At 28.8% G+C, this 25025-nt stretch overlaps 1 protein-coding gene across 1 annotated transcript in view; it reads right to left on the bottom strand.

Annotated features, from left to right (window-relative positions):
- Nucleotides 1-25025, bottom strand: part of LOC113375364 (dynein beta chain, ciliary) — a 75491-nt gene that overhangs the window by 20099 nt on the left and 30367 nt on the right. The window contains exons 23-33 of the mRNA XM_026615301.1: nt 23312-23709; nt 22974-23175; nt 22251-22715; nt 20930-21177; nt 18706-19162; nt 16558-16863; nt 4623-4816; nt 2947-3166; nt 1544-1705; nt 1282-1481; nt 234-390 (exon numbers count right to left, since the gene is read on the bottom strand). Coding sequence (XP_026471086.1) covers nt 234-390; nt 1282-1481; nt 1544-1705; nt 2947-3166; nt 4623-4816; nt 16558-16863; nt 18706-19162; nt 20930-21177; nt 22251-22715; nt 22974-23175; nt 23312-23709 — 3009 coding nt within the window. The remainder of the gene's footprint in view (nt 1-233; nt 391-1281; nt 1482-1543; nt 1706-2946; nt 3167-4622; nt 4817-16557; nt 16864-18705; nt 19163-20929; nt 21178-22250; nt 22716-22973; nt 23176-23311; nt 23710-25025) is intronic.

Genomic DNA, 25025 nt, shown 5'->3' with positions numbered 1-25025 from the left:
ATTTGTAAATATTGTACTTAAAATTAATATGGTTGATAAATTTAACTATTCATTTGTAAACTTAAAAAAATAGAAAAGTGCGACAAATCTTGCTGTCGATTTTCTTCTCACAATTTGTTTAACATGTAATATATTTAATTTGTAACTGATATCAAATATCTCATAACTAATAGGAAACTCATTTACTTCATATTTAATAAAATTTGTTTATTTAAGTTTATAAATATATTTACTTTTAAATCAGCAAGTCCATATCCCTTTTTCAATTGTATTTGTGAAACTTCGAGTCCTGATATGAAGGCAGCTAATCTGGACAAAGATTGTTTGCCACTACCACCTACACCAACTAGTAAGGCACTTCCTCGAGGTGATTCCAAAATACGATTTATTCTGAAAAAATATATTAAAAAAGTGCTCTTAATGCTAATTATAAAATTAGTAATGAATTCTCGGTAACACAATTAAAATATTATTGCACATTGCACATCTAATACAATTTATATTAAATTTGAATAATCGTCTTTAAATAATTGATTTTAATTATCTATCAATTTGTCAATTCAATCAATCAATTCTCTTTTTACAAGTGAATGCAGCAAAAGATTTTTCCGAAAGTAATTTGATTAAAAAATGGCAAATGAATATATATGAATATTATATGAATATATAATATATAACATATTTTCAATTACTAATTATAAAAATATTTCAACAGAATCAGTATTAGAATTATTAAAAAATAGACATTTTTACGTCTGTTTTTGCAAATTTTTACGACTTTCGCCAAGATATTAAAAATACATCAACGCAGCAAAATACATTTTTATAGTAGTTACTTTTATTTTCGGCAAATTATCATACATATTTGATGACACCTTAAATCTGTAATATCCAATTATGGCTACTAGTGAATAAATATAAACTTTGTTATTTTTTATTACATTAAAGTAAAGTTCTATTATTTATTAACTTTCTCAGCGAGAGATTTACTAATTCTTTTCTGGAAGTTCATGTCATTCTGAATTTCAATCGTATGTATGAGTGCCTGTGTTTGCGTAGATAAGTTAAAAGTTGACCGTAATCGTAAATGTTTTTAAAATACTTATTTAAAATTTTAAAAACCACTTAGTGAAACTCTATAAGGATTTACGTCGATTAGTTTCTCGTTTTTTTAGTACCAGATTTTAACACAAAAAATCTATATTTATAATGCATCGCTCAGCAGTAACAATATATCACAAGAAACAGATTTTTTATAATTGTAAATAATTATGCATTTACCTGCAGACTTGCATCATTGCATCTTCGAACAGGACAAGATTCATAGCCGAGATTAGATCATTATAACTGAGCATCGCTTCTTGAAGTAATTTATTTAGCTGGGGCCACTCCTTGATGGGCATGTATTTTGGTTCGCCAATTCCACTTGCAAAATGGCAATATATATTGGGAAGTTCAAATATTATAGATTCATCCAATTCCTATCATAAGGCATAATTAGTAGACTTTAAATATGTTTATGTATTAGCAAGAAAATACTTACCTCAAAACTTTTTTTTGCTATATCAATTTGCATCTTAGTAAAACTTTCAATATCTTTGTCATCTATTAATTTATCTCCATATACTCTATGGGTCTCGTGCATCCAGAGACGTATTAAATCTTCTTGGCAAGTCAGACAGTCATTTGTGCTGAATAATAATCCCTAATAGAAAGAGATACAAGTAACTGATTTAAGAAGGATAGAGGCCTCATTTACATAAATGTACAATAAAATATTTTATTCTGAAATTAATAACTTGAATAAAATTTTCCCATCCTCATATCCTATTTTACTAGAAGCGCAAAAAAAATTGCAGTAAAGTATCAGGATACTTTATTTTATCCATGAGATGAAAATGTCACGTCCAATAATTAAATTAATTCATTTTTATTATTCATTAACATATTTTTTGTAGTAAAACTTTTTTAGGCGCAACTAGAGTGTAAATCGTTACAAATGCAACGGAAATAGCGTTACGCCCGAACTGCACATCATTCGCTTTCGATGAAATCATTTCTAAACGGGTCGATTGTGATTAGTCTTCGTGCATGTGAATAGAGATCTGTCGTTGTATGCGTAAAAAGGAAAATATTTTTTAGGCAAAACAGATATTACATCTGCTCAAAGAATGATATTATATCGCGAGCGAAAAAGTAAAAAAGAATACAAGCAGTCAATAATTGCATGTTAATTTTAATTACATGAAGTTCTTCAAACACAATTACATGATTAGTGAAGTTGCAAAAATAATATTTGTTTAGGCGTTGTTTAACATAATCCACTGTGTGAACAAATATTACAGAATTTATTAATCAGCAATTACTTCATTTCTCTAATAAAGGTTCATTTCTAAACGCTAATTACAATGACAAACCAATCATGTCATATTTGAAGTATAATTTTAATTATATTATTGTTTTTAAATATTATACATAATTTTAATGCTATTAATATATAATTTATAACTTATCATTATAAATGTGTATAATAGTTGGCACTAAAAATATGTGCATCACGAGTGTTACCATATTACTAATATACATTATTCAAAATTGTTATATGATGTATTTATTTTTACTTAAATGGCATCTTCTACAGTGTTTCTACAAATAAGTTTTACTTCAATCGTAAACCTTACGCGTACTCTTTTTTTTATAATATTGTAGCTTTATCATCAGCTTTACATAGTTCTGACTTTTTCTCGTTGTTAAATCCATATAAATCAGTATTGAATTTTGACAATTTGAAGTAGAAATGTAACTTATAAATAAATTAGGGTTGTAATAAATAATAGACCAGGAAAAAATGGTGCGTGATTTTCATTTAGTTTAAATAAGATATTAATCTAACATGCATGCAAATCTTGATATTGAAGAATCAGTAATATGCTAATTTTTACTAACCTGGAAAACATTGGATAATTCCCTCAAATTGAATACATAATGAAATTTAACAGCAGTTGGAAGAAAAATCTGCGAAGATTTGTTGTGAAGTGTTAAAGAAGCAGTTACAATATTTGGTACCAGACGAGTTACTGTCGATACAAATTTTTGTTCGGCATTCGCAAAATGTTGACTCAAAATTGTGCTGTAGATCGACACCAGAGACTCATTGCAAGGAAAACTAAAAATAATTATAAAAATTGACATTAAAAGCATTAGCATAAGTTGAACATCAGTAGTTAATTACCAGCAATCAGTTTTGTTTTATGTTACATGTATATTTTGTGACATGTATTTCTTGTCCTTTTTGGGTGAAATTTAAACAGATAAAGAAAAATCTAACTTAACTAAGACAAAATAGGAAAGGAAGAAGAAAAGGAAAATTCAGTACAAGAAAACAAATAATTTCTTGTTTAAGAAATTATGTTTTGTTCTTGTTTAGGAAATTATATATTGTTATGTTAAATTCATAAGCTGTGTTTAAATAATTATGTTGTGTTGAATTACATATTTCTGACAATAAAAGTCGTTATAAACCACTTTGGTGTTCATAGCCATTGTTTTTTACCCTATTTCCACGTCTGTCACAACCGTCCCGTTTCTTTCATTATTTGGTTTTATGACTTTATTTGATTTTATCGTATTTGAGGACAGTATTTCAGTATTTTTTCGTAAACAATGTTTAATTTACCATTTAATTAAATTTTTTTCTAGCTAGTTGGTAAATTAACAAAAATATTGCTGATCAAAAAAATATCATTAATTATATTATTCATAATATACTTCCAATCTGTTGAATGCAAATACATTGCACAAGTTTATAAAATAAATTACAGTAGTATTTAAAACTTGATTTGATTTATTATTCAAAAAATTTAGATATGAAAACAAAACTATCTATATTTCCTTAATGATATTTTTATATTATTTGAACAGAATAGAAAAATATTTATTAAAGTTACAAGTTATCACAATTTTTTTCGAATCACTCGTATATAAATAGAATCCACAGTAGGGTATTAGATTCTTAATAAATGTGTTACTTTCATTAACATTAAATCAATTTCAAATCTTTAATAAATATTTTTGTACATTTTTTATAATTTTATTAAATTGTGAAGAAGCATGCTATTGCCGATTCTCCTGTTTGTGTTAAATATTAACGAAAGTAATTAATTTAAACTGTTGCATTTGAATTTAAGATTTTTCAAGACGAACAGCATCTAAAGACTTAGACGATTTTTTTATTTCAAACGATCTATAACTGCCTTTTAAAATATTCATATCAGTTCTTATTATTTATATTAAAATATTTAAAAATACATAGTCATTTTTATCAAATCAAATTGTGGATGACGAGAACGTAAAATAAAAGATGTGTTCTAAATAGTAAAATTTAATATAAAATTATGTCTATAAAAACTGTTGTGAAATGCTTGGACATACAAAACTTTTAATTAGGACTTTTAGACTCCTTTTACTCTATAGGTAGTGTTAAAGAAAAACTAAAATATGATAGAAAGATATTAAATAATTTATTATATAGTATTTGTTGGTACTAATGATAATAATACTGTTAAAACTAATTATAGCTGTTAATCAAGTAATAGAAACAGTTTTAAGTCTTAGGTACTTACCTGACTGCAAAAACTGTAAAATGCCTCTGCAGTCTTGGATTAATTGTGAAACTACCAGAAGTGGGATTCATACAGGATACATATTGACAATTGTGGATATCCTTTAGTACAAGTTTGTTTCGGTCATACCAATGATTATAATCCATGTGCTGGCGAATGAGAGTGTGCGGCTGAACTGTGCCGTAGGCATCGACCTGTAATCAAATATAATTAACTAGTGGGGCGCATGGCGTCGTGCCTTAAGGCAAATTGCTGGAACTTCCCGTACCGTAATTAAACATTCGAGGAATAAATATAGTCAATAATGGTTTTGAATAATTTCGAATAGATTATTTGTTACATACTGTAAAGAAAGTGCTTTTTAAATTGGGCGACGAGCGTATTTTATGAACAATTTACGTGTACGTTTACACGAGGTCATTTTTTTTAAATTATATTTTTTTGATTATTTAGACATTATATATTTAGACATTATATCAAAATTTTGAACATTTTTTAGATGTTTGAAAATTTTTGGAATTTAAAAAAAAACGTTTTTTCTAAATATTTTGAGAATTTGAAAAATTTTGAAAATATTCGATTTTTTTTAAATTATCGAAATCATCTCAAATTTTTGTGAGAAATATTTTTTTTAAATTTTTCAAAATTTAGTTTTTTTTTGAAAACGATGAAAAATTTCTAAAATTTGAATTTTTTTAAACTTTGTTTTTTTTTTGAAAATTGTGATTTTTTTTTCTTTTTCAAAATTTTCAAAATTATTAAATTTTCTGTAAATGCATTTTTTGCACACCGTCTACTTAAGCAAAATGTTTTTTGAATTAATCTAATCGGATGATCCGTTCTCTCAGAAACTGCATAACCGTTTTTACACGCTTTGCGCTCCATACTTCCGAAACGGCATAATTGCCTTTTGCAAAAACGCCTCGCGATCGTATACGAACCAAATGATTTTTTAATCATGCAAATCGGTTATTCCATACTGTCGGAAATGTCGAGGACATTGGGTTGAACCATATAAATAAACATCAAAATTAAAAATCTTGGTACGAAACCCAAAAAAATTACACAAAATTTGTACACAATATTAAAATCTCTATAAATTATCTGATAATTTGATTGCATTGTCTAATGATCATTTTTGACCGCCAAAAAGCATTTTTTTAAATTATTTTTATTGAGAGTCCATAACCGCTAGACCTGCCTTCTCAAAAATTTAATCAATTTTTTATCTTGTCAATACAAGTAAAATGTTTTTTGAATTATCAAAATCGAACTCCGTTCTCTCAAAAACTGAATTACCATTTTTGGCATTTTTTGCCCCGTATCTTTGGAACGGCTAGACCTGCCTTTGCCAAAAACTAATCAGCACGTCTCCTTATGAATACGAATCGAATGTTTTATGAACGAGATCGACGAAAATTTGTATCCGCACACATACACACACGCACACACACACATACACACACGCCACACATACATCCATTTTTTCTAAGGTTGCCAAAATATTCAGAAACCTTTGAAACGTAAAGATATATAAAAACTTTCAGTTTCGATTTTTTTGGGATTACTATAATTTGCCATACGAGAAGTTAACTAGTGGTATGATGCCTTAAGACAAATTGCTGGAACTTCAGAGTATAAAATATTTTCAAATAAATTTAAAAAAAATACATTCAAAAGAATTATATATAATAAGTAATAATAATAATGAGTGTAATTATATTAATATATAAGAAACAAAATATAAAATACACTTTAAAAAATTTAAATAAAGTTTGAGTAGATAACCGGTAAGTTGCATTTTGGATTGAGTCAACTACATTTTCAAATCTTCCTAAAGTTGTTTTTAACTTCCCGTAGGGTAAGTTATAATAATCGCAAAAAAATCGAAAATGAAAATTTTTATATATCTTTACGTTTCAGAGGTTTCTAAACATTTTGGCATACCTTAGAAAAAATGGATGTATGTGTGTGTGTGTGTGTGTGTATGTGTGTGTGTATGTATGTACGTGTGTGTATGTATGTGCGGATACAAATTTTCGTCGACGATTTCGGGAACACGGATCAACCGATTTGAATAATTCAAAAAGCATTCGATTCGTATTGATAAGGAGACGTGCTGATTAGTTTTTGGCGAAGGCAGGTCTAGCCGTTCCGAAGATACGGGGCAAAAAGTGCCGAAAACGGTAACTCAGTTTTTAAGAGAACGGAGCGTCCGATTTTAATAATTCTACTTGTATTGACAAGATGAAGAAGTGATCAAATTTTCATGAGGGCAGGTCCATCGGTTTCGGAGATTTAACGAAAAAAGTAAAAAAAAAAATGCCATTTGGCGGTCAAAAATGATCATTAGACATATGCACATCAAATTATCAGATATTTTATAGAGATTTTAACAATAAGTATACATTTTGTTAACATTCCTATGGGTTCCGTACCAATGCTTATGCGTTAGACAGCAACGCGGCGCTTACGCGCTTTATATTTTGTCCCTATGCAGTTAAAGCAGTACGATTGCTTTGAAAAAAGTTCAGATCTTCCACAATATGTCAAAATAAAGAAAAAAAATTTTTCTCAAAAAAAAAATTTTTTTTTTTTAAAATTTTTTTTCAAAAAAAAGTAATTTTTTGTCCAATTTATAGTTTCTCAAAAATCTTATTTTTTCAAAGTTATTTTTTTTCAAAAATCTTAATCGTTTTTAAAAAAATAATAATTTTTGGTACGGGAAGTTCCAGCAATTTGCCTTAAGGCACGATGCCTTAATTGCCTTAAGACAGAATTCCACTTACAGCTAGTTATTTTTATGAATAATATATGCATTCGCTCTTTTCAGAATATGTTTATGCATAACAACTTTTTGAACTCTTTTGACAATTTGCCCAAAAATATTTGGTACCTTGGTACACTGAATATTATAAATTTAGTTGTTTTAGTGACGTACTAGACACTTAGATGATGATTTTTTGTTTGTTTCAATTTTAAATTATAATAGTATGCTGCAAGCACAAAAACAAATGTGCAATCAAAATTTCAAGTATAAATATCATTCAAAATTTTTTTTTACAAAATTATGGTTATAAGACAGAGGAACAGAGGAAATGTAAGTAAAAATCATTATTAGAATATTGTATTTTCACATAATGTATTTTAAAATTTAATTTTGTTTTTTTTTTTTAATTTTTTTCGTGTTTTAAATTTTATGCCTATTCCAAATGTCATTCATCTGCTGCATTTTTTTTATTCGAAAATAAAATCTTTGATTTTAATTTAATAGTAATATATTTAATACCGTACTGTCATCTAATTTAACTTGACTTTCAAACGTTTTAATTTAATTAAAATATTTAGTGGATTTATTTTTCTTTATTACAACTTGATATGAATATTTTTTATTCATATGTTTTAAGTTTATCCGATTTATTCAAAATATTTGTTAACTTTTCCGATATTAATTTTGCTATTACATTATTTCATTATCAAACATTAATTATATTAATGAAACATCTATTAGAAATAATTTAAAACTAGTGGTGCATGGTGTCGTCCGTGGCTCAGGCAAATTGCTGAAACTTCCCGTACCAAAAACTGAAGTTTTTAAAAAAACTTTTTTAGAATATATCGGACGCCCCGTCCTCTCAAAAACTGAATTACGATTTTTGGCTCTTTTTGTCCCGTATCTTCAAAACGGTTAGACCTGCCTTTGCCAGAATCTAATCAGCACGTTTCCTTATCAATTGAAATCAAATGTTTTTGAATCATATCCCCAGCATACATACGCACACATACGCACACGCAAACACACCCACATACACATACATTAATTTTTTCTAAGGTATGCCAAAATGTTCAGAAACTTCTTAAACGTAAAATTATATATAAAAGTTTTTATTTTCGACTTTTTGCGATTACTATAACTTGCCCTACAGAAAGTTAATAATAAAATTTCGTTTTATTTCAAATTTTCATATTAAGTTATGATAATGAGATATAATAGAATTTGAAATAGTATTATCATATGCTACTATAGTTCTATTAACATTATTTTAGCAGTTCAGGCACCATGGTATCGAGACGCACAAGAAAGGAGGCGAAATCACGGTTGATAAGTTCGACTACCCTGTCAGAAGTCTTGATTAATGAGGCCAAGAAAGTAATTGAAAAATAAAATTAATATATACTATTAAAAAAAAGTATCAATACAACTGAAATAACATCATAAAAACGAATATATGAATGTAGTATGGTAGGAATTTACAAAGACTTTGTAATTTAAAATGAAATCAGTGAAGGATATATTAAAAACTAAATATAGACTTCAGTTACCACTTCCATAGGTTTTAACTAAAAATTATAGATAGCAAAAAATTTTTAGTAAAATAGCCCTTATCTGAAAGCATTGTAAAGTAATAAGTAAGTAATATTGAAAATTCATCACAAAAAATCTGATAATTGTTTGGGTTGCCATCTATAAACGTTCTTAAAAGTCAAAATTTATGACAACTCATAATACCCATAATATATATATATATATATATATAGAATATTATTATTATTATCATTTATATTATTATTATTATTATTGCAGAAGCGTGCAGCTAAAACTTCGGGAATTCATAAGCATTCTAATTGGCAGCGACGAACCCGAAACACGCTACAACGTAGTCAAGCTAATATGGATACAAATCAAGGAGAGAAAACTCCAAGATCCTGAAGACCCAGCCTATATCGACTGTGATGCTGAATTTGAGGATGTGACTGGGATGGTACGCCTTAAAGGCTTTACTATTATGAAGTACCTCAACCACCACTTTTTAGAATAGATCAAACCAGTAACAGTTCAGTCTCATGAGAACACAGTTTATGCTCGTCACTGTTTAATATTTGGGACTTCATTTGGACCGTCGACTCTACATTTGTCTAAAGCGTAAACATCTTGAAGAAAAACTAAGACAACTATATTGGCTGCTGGGTCATAAACTTTCGTCGATGTCAAACAAAACCCGAATCTATAAATCAATTCTGAAACCCATCCGGACATATAGCATCCAGCTTTGTGGTACTGCCAACCAATCAAATATCGCGATTCTGCGGAAGTTTCTGGTTAATTTGTTTAAGGAAATCGCCGACGCATCAAAATGCACTCCCAACTGTCTTTTCCACGACGAACTGGGAGTTACTTTTATCAAGGAAGAGATTTCCGGACATAGTCATAAGTACCAAAACAGGCTCACCGCTCACTCAAATATCCTTGCAAGAAAGCTGGTAGAACATACACACCTCAGATGACTACACTGTTATGATAATTTATGTTGAGAAATTTATACATTGCTATTGATTAAATTTAACTTTCTGAAAAAGAAATTCGTTTTTACAAAAAAAATCTGACTTGCTAATTTATTGTATTCTGTACGTTTTCGATTTTGAAAATAGTATGTTGTGTGCGCGTGTGAGAAAGCCGAATTTTATTTCTTTTTCCGTTTTCTCAAAAAGCGGCAGGCTTACTTGTCAATAAGAATCAAATGAATAAATATTTTGAATTAATTCAACTCAAGTGGTCCGTAATTGTCGACTGCATTCATTTTCCCGAAACACAAAAATATCTTAAAACTTTTATTTTTAATTTTGTGGTGATTACTTACCCTACAGAAAACTAAATATGAATAACCATATAAAACAGTGATTCTCAGTCTTTTATCGTAGGGTACCTTAGAAATTTTAAAACCATAATTCCCCTCCCACATACAAAATATTTAACTTTTAAAAATTGCTTTGTTACTGAAAAAATTTAAAAGATAAGTTTTACGAAGAAATCTATTAAATTCTCTTTATGAAATTATTATCAAAACATCATGAGTAAAGTTTCTAAACATGTCATAACTGGAATTACAAAAAAAATAATTTGATTACTGACTTACTAGATGCTTGCTGCAAAAATATTTAGTACTAGGTGACCCGACAGACGTTGTCCTGTACCCATGTCTACAATTTTATAATATCCTATACTAATATTTACCGTTTACCTAAAAATAATAATTATTGTTTTTTAAATTACTCTTCACGAAAAATGCATATACATTTATAATATGAGCGATGTTAAATGTAGAACTGCTTTAAATAAAATGATGAGTCTTAATTCCCACACTATATTGGAAATTGAAGTCTTTTAAACGGTATAATGTAACCATAACCATAGCATTACACTGGTATGGTTGGGTTAAATTAATTTAATTTTTTATTATTTAAGATATCCAAAATTGCATCTTAAACTTCTCTTAATCGATATCGTGAGGGCCGAATTGTATGTATTCATCTTTAGTTTTCCATTTGTTGTTATAAAGTGAAATGTTTACGAATTTTAAAAATATTGTGGAAAGATTAGTAAAAGATGCAAAGAAATTATATATTGAAAAAAAAAACTATATTGAAAATTTAATATAACAATAATATAACACAAAGTGTGGAGACTTGAGATTGAAGCTAAATAAGTTTGAACCTAATATATGAACCTAAATATTTTTGCAGCAAGCATCTAGTTAAATATAGAAAAGTCAGTAATCAAATTATTTTTTTGTAATTCCAGTTATGACATGTTTAGAAACTTTACTCATGATGTTTTGATAATAATTTCATAAAGAGAATTTAATGATTTCTTCGTAAAACTTATCTTTTAAATTTTTTCAGTAACAAAGCAATTTTTAAAAGTTAAATATTTTGTATGTGGGAGGGGAATTATGGTTTTAAAATTTCTAAGGTACCCTACGATAAAGGACTGAGAATCACTGTTTTATATGGTTATTCATATTTAGTTTTCTGTAGGGTAAGTAATCACCACAAAATTAAAAATAAAAGTTTTAAGATATTTTTGTGTTTCGGGAAAATGAATGCAGTCGACGATTACGGACCACTTGAGTTGAATTAATTCAAAATATTTATTCATTTGATTCTTATTGACAAGTAAGCCTGCCGCTTTTTGAGAAAACGGAAAAAGAAATAAAATTCGGCTTTCTCACACGCGCACACAACATACTATTTTCAAAATCGAAAACGTACAGAATACAATAAATTAGCAAGTCAGATTTTTTTTGTAAAAACGAACTTCTCTTTCAGAAAGTTAAATTTAATCAATAGCAATGTATAAATTTCTCAACATAAATTATCATAACAGTGTAGTCATCTGAGGTGTGTATGTTCTACCAGCTTTCTTGCAAGGATATTTGAGTGAGCGGTGAGCCTGTTTTGGTACTTATGACTATGTCCGGAAATCTCTTCCTTGATAAAAGTAACTCCCAGTTCGTCGTGGAAAAGGCAGTTGGGAGTGCATTTTGATGCGTCGGCGATTTCCTTAAACAAATTAACCAGAAACTTCCGCAGAATCGCGATATTTGATTGGTTGGCAGTACCACAAAGCTGGATGCTATATGTCCGGATGGGTTTCAGAATTGATTCATAGATTCGGGTTTTGTTTGACATCGACGAAAGTTTATGACCCAGCAGCCAATATAGTTGTCTTAGTTTTTCTTCAAGATGTTTACGCTTTAGACAAATGTAGAGTCGACGGTCCAATTGAAGTCCCAAATATTAAACAGTGACGAGCATAAACTGTGTTCTCATGAGACTGAACTGTTACTGGTTTGATCTATTCTAAAAAGTGGTGGTTGAGGTACTTCATAATAGTAAAGCCTTTAAGGCGTACCATCCCAGTCACATCCTCAAATTCAGCATCACAGTCGATATAGGCTGGGTCTTCAGGATCTTGGAGTTTTCTCTCCTTGATTTGTATCCATATTAGCTTGACTACGTTGTAGCGTGTTTCGGGTTCGTCGCTGCCAATTAGTTTGGCCAATGAGGGCGATAGACGGTAACGCTTATGAATTCCCGAAGTTTTAGCTGCACGCTTCTGCAATAATAATAATAATATAATAATAATAATATATATATATATATATATATATATATATTATGGGTATTATGAGTTGTCATAATTTTTGACTTTTAAGAACGTTTATACGAGGTGTGTTCAAAAAGTACCCGGAATTACTAATAATTAAATTTCGCGGGTCTGGAGTGTCTGATTGTCAAAATTTTTTTTTTATTGTGTTGGTATACATGCCCCTAAAGTATGATGAAATTTTCATCTATATTTACTGTTTACTTTGTCTGTGGTAGTCGCTAAGGTTCGACGTGTTTTTCTGAGCTCGGCGATTTTTACAATGGAAGAATTGAAAAGTCAAAGAATTTGTATTAAATTTTGCGTAAAAAATAAAATAAAGTGTTGAGTAGCATATGATAGTACTATTTCAAATTCTATTATATCTCATTATCATAACTTAATATGAAAATTTGAAATAAAACGAAATTTTATTATTAACTTTCTGTAGGGCAAGTTATAGTAATCGCAAAAAGTCGAAAATAAAAACTTTTATATATAAGTTTACGTTTAAGAAGTTTCTGAACATTTTGGCATACCTTAGAAAAAATTAATGTATGTGTGTATGGGTGTGTTTGCGTGTGCGTATGTGTGCGTATGTATGCTGGGGATATGATTCAAAAACATTTGATTTCTATTGATAATGAAACGTGCTGATTAGATTTTGGCAAAGGCAGGTATAACCGTTTTGAAGATACGGGACAAAAAGAGCCAAAAATCGTAATTCAGTTTTTGAGAGAACGGAGCGTCCGATATGAATAATTCAAAAGACATTTTACTTCTATTGACAAAGTGAACAACCGGTGAAGTTTTTGAGAAGGCAGGTCCAGTGATTCCGGAGTTCTAATAAAAAAAGTAAAAAATAATGCCATCTGGCTGTCAAAAATGATCATTAGACATATGCACATCATATTATAAGATATTATATATAGATTATAATGATAAGTACAAATTTTGTGTTAGACTTCGGCGAGGCGCTTACTCGCTTTGATATTTCGACTTTAAAACAGCTATGTCAACGGTGCAATTACTTTAAAAAACATTCAATATTTTCAAAAAAAATCTAAACAAAAAAATTCGAATTTTCTAAAAAAGTTTTTTTAAAAACTTCAGTTTTTGGTACGGAAAGTTTCAGCAATTTGCCTTAAGGACGACGCCATGCACCACTACTTTTAAATTACTTTTAATATATATTTCATAAATATAATTGATATTTGATAAAATAATGCAATAGCAAAATTACATTAGAAAATTGATATTGGATAAATTAACAAATATTTTGGATAAATCGGATAAATTAAAAACATATGAATAAAAAAAATGTCCACTAAATATTTTATCTAAATTAAAACGTTTGAAAATCAAGTCAAATTAGATGACAGTACGGTACTAAATGTATTTCCATTAAACTAAAATCAAAGATATTATTTTTCGAATAAAAATATACTTTGCAGCAGATAAATGACATTTGGAATAGGCATAAAATTTTAAACTCAAAAAAAAAATAAAAAAACAAAATTAAATTTTAAAATACATTATGTGAAAATACAATATTCTAATAATGATTTATACTTACATTTACTCTGTTCCTCTGTCTTTATAACCATAAATTTGAAAAAAAAAATTGAGAGGTTTTTATACTTAAAATTTTGATAGCACATTTGTTTTTGTGCTTGCAGCATACTATTATAATTTAAAATTGAAACAAGAAAAAAATCATCATCAAAGTACGTCAGTAAAACAACTAAATTTATAAAATCCAGTGCACCAAATCGTTTTCGGCAAATTGTCAAAAGTGTTCAAAAAGTTAACAATGATTGCTTATGCAAAAACATATTCTGAAAAGACCGAATGCATATATTATTCATCTTTAAAAAGATTCGAAAATGTAGTTGACTCAATCTAAAATGCAATTTACCAGTTATCTAATTTTTTAAAGTGTATTGTATAATTTGTTTCTTATATATATATATATATATATATATATATATATATATATATATATAATAATATAAATACACATTTCTTTTGAATGTCTTTCTTTTGAATTTTTAATAATTTATTTGAAAACATTTTATACTTTGAAGTTCCAGCAATTTACCTTGAGGCATCATACCATATACCATTATAATTCTCGTATGACAAGTTATAGTAATCGCAAAAAAATCGAAAATGAAAATGTTTATATATCTTTACATTTCAAAGGTTTCTGAATATTTTAGCATACCTTAATTAGCAAAAATAAATGTATGTGTGTGTTTGTTTGTGTGTATGTGTGTGTGCGTGTGTGTATGTGTGCGAATACAACTTTTTATCGACGTCGTTCAAAAAACGTTCAAAAAACGTTTTGGCGAAGGCATGTCTAGCCGTCGCAAAGATATGGGGCAATAAGTGCCAAAAACGGTAATTTAGGTTTTTAGAGAACGGAGCGTCCGCTTTTAATAATTCTAAAAAACATTTTACTATTTCTGAGCGTATTATAAAATACGATCATCGCCCAATTTAAAAAGCACTTATAAATTTGCAGTAAGTATTTATAATAAATAATCTATTTGAAAATCTTCATAACAATTATTGATTATTTTCATTCCTCGAATGTTTAATAGCCGCTCGGAAAGTTCCAGAAATTTGCCTTAATGCACTATGCCATGCGCCGTTTTTAATTATTTAGATGATATTAGTTATTTAAATGAAAATTCCAACTACTTATTTCGAATATAAAATTTTCCTCACTTAATGCGATTTATGATTGATATCATTCAAACTGACCTCTAATATTTGAACTCATGCCTATGCACTAGAAGAACCCCTGAAGTAACTAAATCATCAAAATCTTCTGAACGGTTTTTCATTTTTCAAAATCACTTAGGCTTTTTTTGTGAAAACCTGGACGAAAAAGTTTGCATGTTTCTGCTAATTCCAAAGTAAGGACATTGTCGATTTTTTTTGCGTACCTAATCAAAATTCCTCCATATCGAGTGGTCTCAAATGGATTTTAAATTTTTGTAATCGGTTCAGCCGTTTTTGACAAAACTTCGACGAAAGTTAAACTTTGATCCGTCAGATTACCAAAGTGACTTTTGACACAAATTTTGAATTTTGAACTTTTATAATTAAACCATTTGTCGTCTGACAGTAATATTTCAGTATATTTTTTGAGACCATAATTACTATCATCACGAAGTTATTGGTGTTTTATTACGAAGAATTGGCCTGGCCGATCTTTAACAAAAAGTAATCGGCACGATTTCCAACCAATAACTTTCAAACAGTTTTCAAACAATCAAAGTGGGTTCAAGATTTTTGGCTAAAACGTGGACGAAATATTTTCCCTTTTGTGGTTTTCATTTGGGGAAATAAAAATAACTGAATTATTATAAAATTATATCTATTAACGGTATATATATATATATATATATATATATATATATATATATAGGTAGGTAGGTACATAACACGTTAACTATTAAATTAAAATTGAACTGGAATCTAGAAAATTACATGTTTTTGGAATTTATCCTTGAATTCGAAACAAATAGTGTAACTTATAGAATATATTATTCATCAAGAGAGCATTCTCATATAGAAGCTTTTGAAAATAGATTTTTCCTTTTTAATATTTTCAAGGTTTATTTATTCAAAAATATATGTGCAAGAGGATTTTTCAAAATCTAAATCATTTTTGGAGTTATTTCGCTATTTGTCTGCAATAATCTTCGTATGTTTTCTTTATCTTCGAAACTTTAAACGCGATTTTCTAGAAATTTTATGATTTTTCAACTTCTATTGAACCGATTTACTTAAAATTTTTATGGAGTCTAATTTATAAACTTCTCTTCAGTATAAACTTTCATGAAAAATTGATTTAAAAACATTGTTTGTCTTTTAATGGAACGGATGCGGCCCGCGGGCGGTATGTTTGACATTTCTGGTATACACTATACATATATATATATATATATATATATATATATATATATATAATCTACCAATATAAAATTGCCTTACCTCTGGCATGTTCATGTCATCAATAAAGTATATAAGCACTTTATTCCCTGGAGGACCATAGTTTCTTCCAGCTTTTTTTTCAAGGGGTTTTTCCATAATTCTCTGAAGCATTTCCGATGTAGTGTAGAAGTTGAATGGTACATTTGCTACAGCAAAATTTTCCGAAAGTGATGAAAGTTTTTCACTGATTAAAACTGTCTTTCCGCAACCTGCGGTACCAACCAGCATTACCGGATGGCGCTTAGCCATCAGGATGTCCAGGAAATAGCGCAATCGGATGGATTCACTTGTATGCACTAGTGCGGCCTGCATTGTAAATTTAAATGTTTCATTATAATAAATAGTTCAATTATTATTAGTTGCAAACAACATTTTATAAGAAGTAATTGAAATTATTATTACATGTATTATAGGTAATTACATGTCGAGGAAGAAGAAACGTTTCTAAGTATCTGTGAATAGGATACATATAAGAGTGGTAAAAACAGGTATTGCCTACTAATATTTGAACTTGATATTAAACAGAAATTGATTTAGAAGTACACATTTAGGGCACAGTTAGGGAAAAAGTCCGCGGGTATAAAGGTCCACTACCGATATCCCAAAAACAAGTAAAGACAGAATTTTTTTAACAACAATATCAGAAAGTATAGAAAAAAAGATGCATAACCAGCCATCACCTCAATTCTTACGACGTTTGAAAATCTATTACAAAAGTATTTACTTTCATTGTTAGTTTTTTTGTTTGTGGGGACTGTGGTTTAGTTTACGAGGCATCAATTTATTTAATAGATTTATATATAGGATGTATTATTATTTTTAAGTTATATTCAACGTTTTTTTTTGCAAATAACCACTGTAAAAGCAAGCATGTGGTTGGGGTAAGAAGGACCAACTGAACCTTTACCCTGGCAAAAACTATGAAATAGTAAATAAAAAAGTAAATTGAGTTAAATAGAAGCATTTTAAAAAGAAATCAATAAAATAAATAGTTATTCTAACTCTGCTGATATTTATGTCGAAATACAAGATTAAGGTTATATACACTGCTATCTTTGTCAAAAAATAGGCCCATTAAATTTATATTTTGTATAGCTATTGTTTCATAGAAATCCCCTAAAATTAGAAATAAGAGGCTGGATTTGTTCGTCCCCTGGCAGTCCCATTTCACCCCGCCTTTGAGGCAAAAAAAACAGGTAAAAGGTTTTTGAAAAACAGCAAATAAAATACATTTTTACAATTTAGCTGGGAATTTTACTGAACATAAACAAAAAATATGGGGCAAAAAGGACAAGGTGACAAACTTTTTAAAAACAGCAAATGAAGTACATTTTTACAATGATTATTTACATAGGAGTTTTACAAAACATGAATGGGAAATATGGGGCAAAAAGGTCAAAGTGGCAAATTTTTGAAATAGCAAATAAAATACATTTTTACAATGATGATTCAGCTGAGAGTTTTACTGAACAAGAACCGCCTAGGCCTATGAGACAAAAAGAGCCAGGTGTCAAATTTTTGAATAACAGCAAACAAAATACATATTTACAATGATGATTTAGCTGGGAGTTTTTCTGAACATAGTTAGTATTGTTTGTTTGATATGTGTTATTTGTTGTGATATAATTCATTTGGTTTTCACAATATAGTTGCTCAAATTCAAATTAGTCAAACTGGAAATAATATTCACTGAGCACGTATAAAAATGTCAAACTCATTTCAAATTTTATAGAAGTAATTATAACTTTGCTTTTTCCTTAAAAAAATAGAGCTGCATCATTCCTTGGCATAAGTGAGACACAATCACAATAATTAAAAGTTTAGTAAGTTCTAAAATTGATTTTTGTTTACACAAATTATATTTGGCATGATATTACTAAATAATCATTTAAACCACAATAATTTGTCTTTTTGTATTTATCGATAATAAAGAAGAAAACAATAATAATAAAAAAAGTCATATCTCTGAACAACAGGTCTCATGCAGACCATAAAAGACAACCCGATTTGCGACCTTCAATTTAACACCCTGATTTTATGTAATTTGGTACTTAGAAAAACACAAATTTTTAACAAATTTAAAAGAAAAATGTGTGTAGTATTTATGTTAATAAAAATTATTATAACAATAGAAATTTTTCATCTAACCTGCAAAGGCATTTCTAAATCCAATTCAAATTTCGGAACCTTCTCCGACCAATTGACAAATTGTTTAGTATCAGAGTCCACATAGTAGTCTAAAACGGTACCTCCTGTTGGAAACTTAATTGATTTAAATTCATTTATCCACCACTTTGTAAATTCGATACGATGATCAATAGTTTGGTCCTGAAACATAGCGGAACCAAATGCCCAAACACAAGAAAACACAAAATATACTTCGTACCACTCCTTAGGGCAATTTACTGGAGTATTTTCAGTTGTCAAAAGACAATCTAGTAAATGACACAGCATCTGAATATGAGCCATTTCCGCGATCGGGGTAATTTTCTTAAATCTGGTGCGGATGTTCTCTAAACACGATGGAATATATTTGTCAAAAAGTATCACCAAGTTAGATTTTTCGGCTGCGATTGTGCGTTTTTCTACCCAACTTGTTACGTACCTGTAATAAATACAGATTTGAATTAGAAAAATACTGTATGGTATTTGAATTAAAATAAGTAAAACTATGGCGCGAAAAATTTTGCATAAAAAATGGTCAAAATTGTAGAAAATATAGAGAGCATTAAAAGTTTTAATTAGACAAAAGATTGAAACATTGAATTTTCAGTAAAGTTTCAAATTGCTCAAAATCATTAAAATCAAGTCGTATAAGATAGGATTCGGCAAAAAATTTTTATACGACATTTGTTTTCAAGAACCTTGGATGATTGGTTGATCATAAAATTGTACATTTAATTAATTTATGAGTGACAAGATTGATATACTGACAAAAAATAAAACTATTTGTAAAATGTTCAAAAAAATATTTTGTTCAAATGTTCTAAACATCAAGGATTTATAGGACTCGATAATACATGAAACTTTCTTACTTGTTTACTATGACATTAATAAAATTCATTATTTTTATTTATATTATTTTGATATATACCTATTTTGTATGTTTGTACGTGTATTTGTATGTTTTTATGTATAAATTTAATAAAAACTCTCAAAGCTTTATATTTATGTTTTATATTTTTTTGTGTTTTCTTTGAAATGGTATAGTTCTTATTTTTAAGAGTTGAAAATACTTTGGATATTGTCATTCTATTTGTTTTGTAATTATTATAAAATTAATAATGATGACATATATCTTGTGAAGAAACGTACAGAATAAATAAATTTTACTATATATTGTTATATAATTTTCTACCTATTGACTGCTAACTTTTCAAGAATAAATTTTAAAGTCGAATAACATCTAGATATAATCATCTCTAAATAATAAAGTATAGGGTTTAAAGATCTGCAGGTAAAAAAGTCCACCACCGATATCTTAAAAATAAGTCAAGGTAAGCATTTTTTAACAACAATATTTGAAAGTTGAGGGAAAAAGATGTATAACTAGCCATCACCTTAATTCTTACACTATCGGGAGATAAAAGACAATATTTCAAAATCCATAACAAAAGTATTATGTTTCGTTGTTAGCTTTTTTTGTAAGCACCGTTGTTTAGTTTACGAGACCGTAATAAAATGTTTAATAATACGTTATTTAATTATTTTATAAGCTATATAATTAATTTTAAGTTAAATTTAACAGTTTATTTATAGCCTTCATAAAAACTTACACGTGGGTGGGATAAGGACTAATTGAACCTTTACCCTGGCAAAAGTATAAAAGATAAAAATGTAAATAAAGTAAATTAAGTTTGAAAAGCAATGTACAGAAGAAGTTAAATAAATATTCATTCCAACTTATGATTCCAGCTAATGATCTTTTTGACAAAATACCAGATTAAGGTTATATATATACAGTAGTACAAAAAATGTACCTAATAATTTTATATTATGCATTGGTAACTAATGTAGTTGTTTTTTGTAAAAAAAATTGATAATTGAATATAAACATTAGACCTTTTTGCCCTGTGGCCCCCGTCTGTGGGGTAAAAAAGGCCATGTGACAAATGTTTGAAAAAATTGTAAATCATTTTTACAATGATGAAATAGCAAGTAGTTTTACTTGATATATTTTATGTTATTTGTTTTGATATAATTGGTTTTGTTTTTACAATATAGTCGCTCAAAGTCAAATTGAAACTGTGTCCCACACTAGCTTATAAATGATATTATTATATATAATAAAATAATATACCATATATCACAAACTGCAGTTACAGTTATGAACTTATAGTTACTATAAATTTATAGTTTACTATTCACTTACGGATTCCAGCCTAAATCCTGCGAGTTTATATAAAGTATTCCTGCACGCGAAACCGTAGCCGGCGTAGCAGTTCGTAGATTCGAAATTTCAAAGAGCAATCTCATCGTAGGCGTCAAGGCAATACGCTCGTTACTGGCAAGAGTCAAAACTTTATTATCGTCCATTACAGTATTTAAAGATTCAATCCACATGGGGTCAATGTCACCATCTAGAATTATCCATTTAGGTTGATTGCCAGAAATATTAGCCTGCAAATGGAATTGTTATTAGAAACTAGCTGTAAGTGGAATTCTGTCTTAAGGCAATTAAGGCATCGTGCCTAAAGGCAAATTGCTGGTACTTCCCGTACCAAAAATTATTTTTTTAAAAACAATTAGCATTTTTGAAAAAAATTTACTTATTTTATAAAAAATTTTTTTTTGATAACAAAATTTTTTTTAAAGAAAAATGTTTTCTTCATTTTGACATATTTTGGAAATTCTGAACTTTTTTTTTCAAAGATATCGTATTGCTTGAACTGCATAGAGACGAAATGTCAAAGCGCGCAAGTGCCACGCCGCCGTCTAACGCATAAGCATTGGTACGGAACCCATAGAAATGTAAAAAAAAATCATACTTATTGTTAAAATCTCTATAAAATATCTGATAATTTGATGTGCATATGTCTAATGATCATTTTTAACCACCAGATGGCATTTTTTTTTACTTTTTTCATTAGATCTTAGAAAACGCTAGACCTGCCTTCATAAAAATGATCAATTCTTCATCTTGTCAATACAAGTAAAATGTTTTTTGAATTATTCAAATCGGACGCTCCGTTCTCTTAAAAACTGAGCTACCGTTTTTGGCACGTTTTGCCCCGTATCTTCGGAACGGCTAGACCTGCCTTTGCCAAAAACTAATCAGCACGTCTCCTTATCAATACGAATCGAATGTTTTTTGAATTATTCAAACCGGTTGATTCATGTTCCCGAAATCGTCGACGAAAATGTGTATGCACACACACACATACATCCATTTTTTCTAAGGTATGCCAAAATGTTTGGAAGATTTTGAAACGTAAAGATATATCAAAATTTTCATTTTTGATTTTTTTGCGATTACTATAACTTGCCCTACGGGAAGTCCAAAAATCAAACAAAGTAGTTGAATTCAAAATTCTATAATTTAAAACTAGAACTCTATTCCAGCATTTGCAAAATTGACAAGAACTTTAAATTCTTGGATTGTAGTTTTATCAATTTACTGACCGCTATTTATGGTGTTTTAAAATATGATATTCATTCCTATAAATTTTAATTAATTCACCTTATCATATTACCTGATCTCTCATTATGACTGAAAATAAACCATCTTTCCATTCTCTTGTTGCGGGATTTATTATTCCAAACAATTCATCGTTTGTAACAGCTTTAGGATTTAAATCATTAAATATCGGCTTTTTCTGTATGTTTTGATATGTTTTCAGTAGAGTCTTCCACACCTGTGTTTTTCCAGTGCCAGCATTTCCAACGACGAATACAGAATGCCTCACTTCTAACAGCTCTTCCAGCTGTACAACTTTTAATATAAAATTATCTTCAGGTTGTAATGTTAAATCTATTGCTGCTTGTTTTACTGTTTTTTCAAATTCCACATCCCTCTTGCGAGGTACTTCTAAGGCAGGAAAAAGATCACCTATTAGACCCATGAATACTGGCATATCGTCTGTTACTATTTTTGGTATGTTGAAATCTCGCAGAGCTCGCATTAGAACTTCTTCTTCAGGTCTACCTCGATCTCCTCGCTAATTCGAAACAGAAATATTAAACATTAATTAATCAATCTCATATATAACATATAAATCGATCTATAAGTAGATACATTTAAAGCTATTATATTTATCTACAATTTGTACTTTAAACATTAATTTTCATTTCATTTCATTTAATCTCTCGAAAACATTATCCTCGATAACAATCATGTTTTAATGCATGTTCTTACTAGACCTTACTTTTTATATCGTATATAATTTACCAAAAAAACTTATTATTCTATAAGTTACCTTAAGTGATCCAGCGACTACCAGTACAGATTTGATAGCTCTCAGACCCCAGTCATAATGATCTTGCTTCGACAAAAGCTCTTTGCATAATGTATACAATGTTATAAATTTTCTAGCAAGAATTCTTGCATCTTGAAATCCTTCTGCTACTAACATAATTTCGCAAATTAATTCGAAGTCGGGAACGACCATGGCGCACGGCCTAAAAAATGGAAAATATAAATAATTTATAAATAGGTAAGAATGTACAACGTACTTCTTAAAATACTCGATACAATTTAGTTATTTTGAAACGTACAACACAATGTACAACTTCTTAAAATAATCGGTAACTTTACCTAAACAACGCTTTTAAATTCTCTGGCAACTCTGTTCGTCCAGCATAACCCGGATTCATAGTAATAAATATTCCTACCGTTGGTGTAAGGGCTATTTGCTCTCCCATGAAATTAAAAGTAGTCTTCTTATCTCTAATTGCGTCCTGTACAGATTTAACTTGCACAGCAACTACAGATAAAACTTCTACTGTTATTCTGTTGAATTCATCAAAACATCCCCAAGCACCGGTTTGGGCTAGTCCTTTGTATATATTGCCGCAAGATTTGTAATCCATTTGTTCAGAACAATTGAACACATAAACCATAATTCCAAGAGCTCGGCCTAAATCTTTTGTAGTTTCCGTTTTACCAGTTCCGGCTGGACCAGCAGGAGCTCCGCCCATGACCAGATGCAATGACTAACAAAAAAAAATTGATGCAATATATAAAAAATATGGCAACACAATTTAAAGATAAAAAGTAGTATGATGCATGAATATACACACACACACATATGTAGATATATATATATATATATATATATATATATATATATAATATATTTTGTATTATTTTTGGATTCTTGTTCGAAACTCTACAAAAAATATACACAAATCCAAGACTCTACCATTCAATAATATATATATATATATATATTACAGCTAGTATATATATATTATATATATACTAGCTGACCCGGCAAACGTTGTTTGGCTAAGTAATGTATATTCTAATCAATTTCTAGAGATATTCAGATATTCAGATATTCAGATATTCAGATATTGAGATATTCAGACATTCAGATATTTAGATATTCAGATATTTTGACATTCAGATATTTCGACATTCAGATATTCCGACATTCAGATATTCCGACATTCAGATATTCCGACATTCAGATATTCCGACATTCAGATATTCCGACAGTCAGATATTCCGACATTCAGATATTCCGACATTCAGATATTCCGACATTCAGATATTCCGACATTCAGATATTCAGATATTCAGATATTCAGATATTCAGATATTCAGATATTCAGATATTCAGATATTCAAATATTCAGATATTCAGATATTCAGATATTCAGATATTCAGATACTCAGATATTCAGATATTCAGATATTCAGATATTCAGATATTCAGATATTCAGATATTCAGATATTCAGATATTCCGACATTCAGATATTCCGACATTCAGATATTCCGACATTCAGATATTCCGACATTCAGATATTCCGACATTCAGATACTCAGATATTCAGATATTCAGATATTTAGATATTCAGATATTCAGATATTCAGATATTCAGATATTCAGATATTCAGATATTCAGATATTCAGATATTCAGATATTCAGATATTCAGATATTCAGATATTCAGATATTCAGATATTCAGATATTCAGATATTCAGATATTCAGATATTCAGATATTCAGATATTCAGATATTCAGATATTCAGATATTCAGATATTCAGATATTCAGATATTCAGATATTCAGATATTCAGATATTCAGATATTCAGATATTCAGATATTCAGATATTCAGATATTCAGATATTCAGATATTCAGATATTCAGATATTCAGATATTCAGATATTCAGATATTCAGATATTCAGATATTCAGATATTCAGATATTCAGATATTCAGATATTCAGATATTCAGATATTCAGATATTCAGATATTCAGATATTCAGATATTCAGATATTCAGATATTCAGATAT

The sequence above is a fragment of the Ctenocephalides felis genome, unplaced genomic scaffold, assembly GCF_003426905.1.
Source record: "Ctenocephalides felis isolate EL2017-DRISC unplaced genomic scaffold, ASM342690v1 CF-g0.4_SCAFFOLD_01886, whole genome shotgun sequence".
Lineage (NCBI taxonomy): Eukaryota > Metazoa > Arthropoda > Insecta > Siphonaptera > Pulicidae > Ctenocephalides > Ctenocephalides felis.
The sequence above is the reverse complement of the archived record's forward strand: the minus strand, read 5'-3'. Positions and strand labels throughout refer to the sequence as shown.